This window comes from Lepidochelys olivacea (genome assembly GCF_965140295.1).
Source record: "Lepidochelys olivacea isolate rLepOli2 genome assembly, chromosome: 3".
Classification (NCBI taxonomy): Eukaryota; Metazoa; Chordata; order Testudines; family Cheloniidae; genus Lepidochelys; species Lepidochelys olivacea.
Window position 1 is genome coordinate 192,677,310 of NC_140413.1, and position 6,000 is coordinate 192,683,309.

The window sequence follows — 6,000 nt, forward strand, 5'->3', positions numbered from 1 at the left end:
GTGCACAGGAATTAAAATTTTGACCCCTTTTGGAGGGGCATATTCTGTGCCCTCCCCCTAGGAGCTTGCTCTACCTTCTCCCTGCCCCAGAAGGAGCTCACTGCCTCCACCACCCCAGCCCCAGCAAGAGCTCACTCTTTCCCCCCATCCTGGCAGAAGCTTGCTCTTTCCTCCCTCACCCTGCCCTGTCCCCGACAGGAGCTAGTTCTTCCCCACCAGGAACTCACTTTACCCTTCCCCCCCACTCCGGCCCTGGGAAGAGTTCACTCTTCCCTGCACCCCGGCAGGAGCTCACTCTTCCATGCCTCCGTGGCCCCAGGGCCAGAGAAGTTCTGTGCCCTGACAATTATTGGGAGGGCCCGTGCCCCAGCTTGCCCCCCCTTGAGAATGCCCCTGCTCTTGGGCACACTGAAGTCAATATAGGAGCCATGCACCAACATCCAGGGCAGATCCTGGCCCCGTGTACTACGTCTTATGGCTTTTGGACTTATTAGGCAATTAGAGTATGCTGCTGTCAGCCAGGCCTTCTCTTGGTATAGGAGTGCTAGCAAATAACAGAATTTGAAAGCAGAGACTGTGAAGATGAGAAATGGGACTCATTCCCCTTCCCTAAAGAAATGCATCTAACTAAGAGAGCTTTCCGGAGCCAGCGCAAGGCAAAATTAACATGTTGTTTCAGAGTAAAGTGCTTCTAGAGATGAAAGAGGGTATGTACCCCTAACAGTGATAAACACCCCTAGAGAGTGGTAACATGTAGTGGTAATAGACACCCAGAGCGAGGAGCTGGGCAGCATCCCTTGACTCTGGCTGGCTTACTTGTTACGGTATTCATCGAGCATGCGCTGTGAATCCTTGTCCTCTCGCTCCAGTTTGGCCCGGTCGGCAGACAGCTCACGGATGCGCAGACGATTCAGCTCAATCTGCTCAGCAAAGGCCTCCTCCAAGCCGGCCAGCACATCCATGCGCTGGAAGGTCTCCAGCTGCTTACGGAAGATAGTGTTGCGCTGCTCCAGCATCCGGGCCCGATTGATGTAGTTGGCAAACCTCTCATTGAGCTCCTGCAGGTTCTCCAGGCCCTGGGCTTGGGCCAGGCTGCTGAAGTCTGAGGTGCCCTGCAGCTCATCATAGGCATCAGATCGCTCATACTTCTCCTTGCGCACTTCTCGCAGGTAGCTACTTCTATACATGGCTTGGGGGAGGCCGTGCAGGCCCAAGATCCCCTCTTCTGTGTGTCTCTGTCTCTCCAGTTTGGATCGGAAATGTGTTTGGGGGACTTAGGGGGGAGAAATAGAAGTGAGGCCACCCATCTCCCAATGCCTATGACTTCTCTCCACTGCAATTTGTGGCACTAAATGCCAGCGACCAGCAGCAAATTAAATAAAATCAAATAGCCCCGCCTCATTCCTCTCTCCCTTTCCAGAGGCTGTCAGCAGTTTGGGGGACTGTTTTCTTTCTTTCTTTCCATGAGCTGCAATTGTGTGTGGCCAGTATGAAAGAGAGAGTGGCGTCCAGCTTTTGTCGGTGGATTAGAATGCTATAAAGCGACCACAGAACAAAGACTTTGCAGTTTTAGAGGCTTGAGTTCAAAGCATTTGGTGGCTGGGGTTTTTTGGGCTTGGGGTTGTTTGTACGAGGACTGTGTATGGAATCCTTTTGCTGAATCAGAGGTTTTGCATGAGGGGATGAGCAAGAGTCATGTTTACCTTTTGCCTGGTCTAATGTTTTTTGTGATTGTTCCAGAACAAAAGGGGAGCTGCATACAGAAAGTGCAAGTGAGCCCTGCCTCAACTCGCTGCCCTGTGAGCAGTGGAGACATTGACTCCAATGCTTTTCTCTCTTTCCAGTGGCAAAATAGGACTTGTCCTATGCTCTGTCCTCCAGAACCACACCCAGCACCACAGCCAGGGATTCAGAGACTACGATGGCGTCTCATCAGGCCTCTGTCAATAATCCTTTTATCAGAGGCTGCTTTTCAAACAGGGGCACATCTACGTTAGAGGCCCAGCTTGTACACTTGAGAACCTTCATCAACACTGAGATACCCCAAGAGACGCTTCAGGCAACTAAGTGCAAATCTAGCTGCCCGCATGTGGAAGTAACTGAGGGGGATACGTCTTGAAATTGGGTTCTAAATCATACAAAGAAACAAAATTAGGTTTTGCAATTATAAGCCTCAGCTCCTGACCATTTCCCTGGTGTTTACATGCGCAGCACTCCACACTTACGCTGCACGGGATCAACCCCTTGGGGCTGCCCTCACTTCCTCCCGCTAACGTACCCCATCTGGGCCCTGGATTGTCAAGAGTTCAGCTCCCTTTTAGGCACCTAAATAAGAGCCAGATTTTCAAACCTGCTCAGAACCCACCACACAGCCAGTGTGCTGAGTTCTCCTGAAAGTCTGGCCAAATACTGTGATGCCAATTTAGAAGCTGGGCTCTTGATAATCTGACCCCAATTTTGAGTGCTGAGCTCTTTTGAAAATTTGGTCCTTGGTTTGTATGCTCATTGGGAGAAGGATGCTATTTGTTTGACACAGCACGTAAAGCACCATTCGTTCTTTTGGCACCATATTAACAATGATACAATGCCTGATTTTTAGACGTGTTGAACAAAAAAAATCCATCTTTGAAAATCAGACCCACAGTTAATACTGAGCAGAGACCACTGAATTCCATACAGCTGTGGCTGCAAGGGTTGGCTATTATCTACATTCTCTCTAAGTTGGACAAGGATACCTAGTGGAGCAACATAGTCCTCTGTGAGCTGCTGTGGAAGTGGGCCTTTGACAGAGATCAGATGAGTGAGGACTCGAGAGAAAGAAGTTGGGTGTTACGTGGATCATCTAATTTTGATTTCATAATTTTATTGCGTGGCGCATAGAGCCTTAGGTAGATGTCCCCTCTTTCTTTTTGTAGAATAATGCCCATAATTACATGTGTACAGTACTGACTCACAACTAGCATCATGGACATGGATTTCATTACACGGCACATCCGAAGTAGCACTGATTCTGCACTGAAGATAAACTTCCTTTTCTCATGTGTTCACAAATAAAATAGGAATTCTGGGATTTTTGTGAAGTTCTCTTGGCTACATCCAACAGAGGTGAATTTATTTTTTGGCTGCATCTCTTTATTGACTCAGTAAAGAGGGCTCAAGGAGGCATCCTAACAGGACCAATTTTTCAGTGCAATTTTTGTGTGGTAAATCTCAGTAAAATTTAACCCAGCAGTTCTCAAGCTGTGGGTCAGGCCCACAAAGTGGGTTGCGACCCCATTTTAATGGGATTGCCAAGCCCAGCCTTATACCAGGACTGAAGCTGAAGCCTGAGCTCCACCCCCACCTGGGGTGGCAGGGCTCGGGCTGTGGCCTCCTATCCCCCCACCCAAGGCAGCCGGGCCCGGTCTCTGCCCCCCTCCCAGGGTCATGTAGTAACTTTGTTGTCAGAAGGGGGTCACGGTACAATGACGTTTGAGAACCCCTGCTTTAACCTATAAACTTCAGTGCACATGTGTGTTAACTGAATGGATTTGCTTTCAAATTAGTTTCCCAAATAGAAAGGATCACAGCTCATACCTGATGAAAAGGGCCAGATCCTCAGCTAGTGTAGACTGGAATAGTTCCACTGAAGCCAGAACCAGTTCGCATGAGTGAGGATCTGGCCCTGTAGATCCACTTTTCACATTTGTGTGCCTAAGATAGGGGACTTGGTTCTGCACAAGAGTGCAGAAGGAACACTTAAGCGTGCAGATACCTAATACAGGTACCTAAACACCTATATGAATGGTCAAAAGCAGCACCGCAGAAGGTACAATTAAAAGAAAAGTCAACATTTAGGGCCAGATCCTCCACTGATATAAATCAGCGTAGCCTCACTGAAGTCAAAGCAACTATACCAATTTGTACCAGCTGAGGATTTAGCCCATTCAGTGCCACAGTATTTCACTGTGCCATACTTCTAGAATTCCCTCTACTTCAAATGGGGAACATCACAAATATTATGGGAAATTAAACTACCACATTAAATGCTGGATTGTTTTTAATTGCACTCCTGGTAGTTCCCTAACAAAGACATCATCCACCTCTGGGCTCTGTATGGGTTCGCTTTTCAGACAAAGTTCTAAATCTCTGAAAGGTCATTGTTCTCTGTGTGTTCATTGATGAAATGTATGGAAAATTGTTACCTGGAAGTTTGTGAGACCCGTGTCTCTCTTTGGAAATAGTGTGCTGCGCATATATATCCTTTTGATCTATGACCTGCAATATCAAAAAGGGAAATTATTTAAAAGAAGACACTTGTATCTTTCCTTCATCATCCCAAATTATTTCTCACTAATCCTCCTGAGAATAACTGAGTACCAAGGTATTCAGACCAGTGCTTTGTATTTTAAATGTACTTTACGAGTTTATCAGAATGCCCCCCAAAATGGGTATTTTCCATTTCCCGCCTCTTCTGGATTTTATCCAGTCCTGTAGATCATTAGAGCAAATACCTATTAAACTGGTTTGTTAGCTAATTTGTTTTTCGGCTGGATGGATAACTGAGCTCCGGGACCATTCCAGTGAAATGTGGCATTAGCCTTCTCTTGACAGCACCATCAATCTGCTTACAGTCCTTCGTACTCAGTTAAGCCAACACAAGACAGGTTTCTCTTTCATCCCTTTCCACTTTCTCCTAAGAACAAGCACCAGCTTGGTCAAAGTCTGTCAAGCTGACAATCGAGATTCACTTCTGAACTTGTTCCAGTGAAGCTGTGGTCAGGTCTCAAGCTCTGAGAATGAAAACCTCTAGGTACCAGTGTGAAGCGTTATGGGCTCCAGTCCTAAAGTCCTTGCTCAGGGCTCTGCTGTGCCTTGAAGGCACAATTCCATGCTTAGGATGCGCCAGCCCAGGTGCTTGGAACTGTCTGGATCCCAGAGACTGGGTCACCTGCTACACCCCTCATTCATGAAACACAGTCTCCTATCAAAATGACCAGCTTTGCTGGCCATTGCCAGGGGATGGGGCAGGAATAGGTCCCTGGCCCTACCTCTCTCCCTGTCTCTTTAGAGGGTTTTATGCACAAGAGGACATAGAGGAAACAGCATGTGCACTCTGGGGAATGCCACGACTACAGATGCCCCCTGTTGCTGAACAGCACTGCAAAAGGGTGGAGCTCTTTGCGCTCTTCGTGTTTCCCCATGCACCATCATTCACCATAGGGCAGCAGGTCAAAGACCACAGTGATCACTCTGTCCTCATTCAGGCAAAATCTCTCTTGCTACATCAGGACTGAATAACAATTGAATCAGGACTTGAAGAGATGGCCTCTTTATTTTTGTTTTCCCAAATGAACATTTCCCTCTAATACATAAAGACGCATGTATGCATGTATATTTTTTGTATGGGGCCTGATGCAGTACCGTAGAGCTGAATATCCCTAAATCCTGGATCCAAACTTCATACTAGACTACTCTACTATAGCTCATCATGCCAATAAAGTCTCGCTGAATGGAAACTGAGAGCATAACAAAGACTCCATGAACTTTTTTTATTTTTTCATTTAGGGACCTGATCTCACAAGCTATTCTGTAGCTGATTAAGTCTTGTTCGTGCAAGGTGTCCCATCAATTTCAACAGATTCAGATTTTCATCAGCACTATGTATCACATGGGGCTTGTGGCAAAGCCACAGCTGCACCCGTACTATTTCATTTCGTGAACAATTTTCATTGTGCATTAGATCGCTTTGAAATTTACTCACTTGTAGCTGAGGGAGCCTAAGTTGCAACACACTGGGTTTGTGCCATGTGACAAAAAACAGCAGGACAAACTGTACGCAGACTTAGAAAAGATGCATTCCCAGTGGAGTCCAGTAAATGTAATCAACACAGAACTGGCCCAGCAATAAGTGTTATTGCTCTTAAATGACTCAACTGGGCCTGGGAGGGGCTGTCCTTTATTTAGGGCTATGCAGATTAGCACTGATGCCAGAGGAGCTCAGGAGGGGATTGTGCAATG

At 46.9% G+C, this 6,000-nt stretch overlaps 1 protein-coding gene across 1 annotated transcript in view; it reads right to left on the minus strand.

Annotated features, from left to right (window-relative positions):
* BFSP1 (beaded filament structural protein 1) overlaps window positions 1–1,187 on the minus strand; it is a gene marked incomplete at its 5' end in the record, with an annotated part of 46,048 nt that extends 44,861 nt beyond the window's left edge. Inside the window, one exon of the mRNA XM_084625311.1 lies at window positions 817–1,187. Coding sequence (XP_084481437.1) covers window positions 817–1,187 — 371 coding nt within the window. The remainder of the gene's footprint in view (window positions 1–816) is intronic.
* Window positions 1,188–6,000: the final 4,813 nt, after the last annotated feature.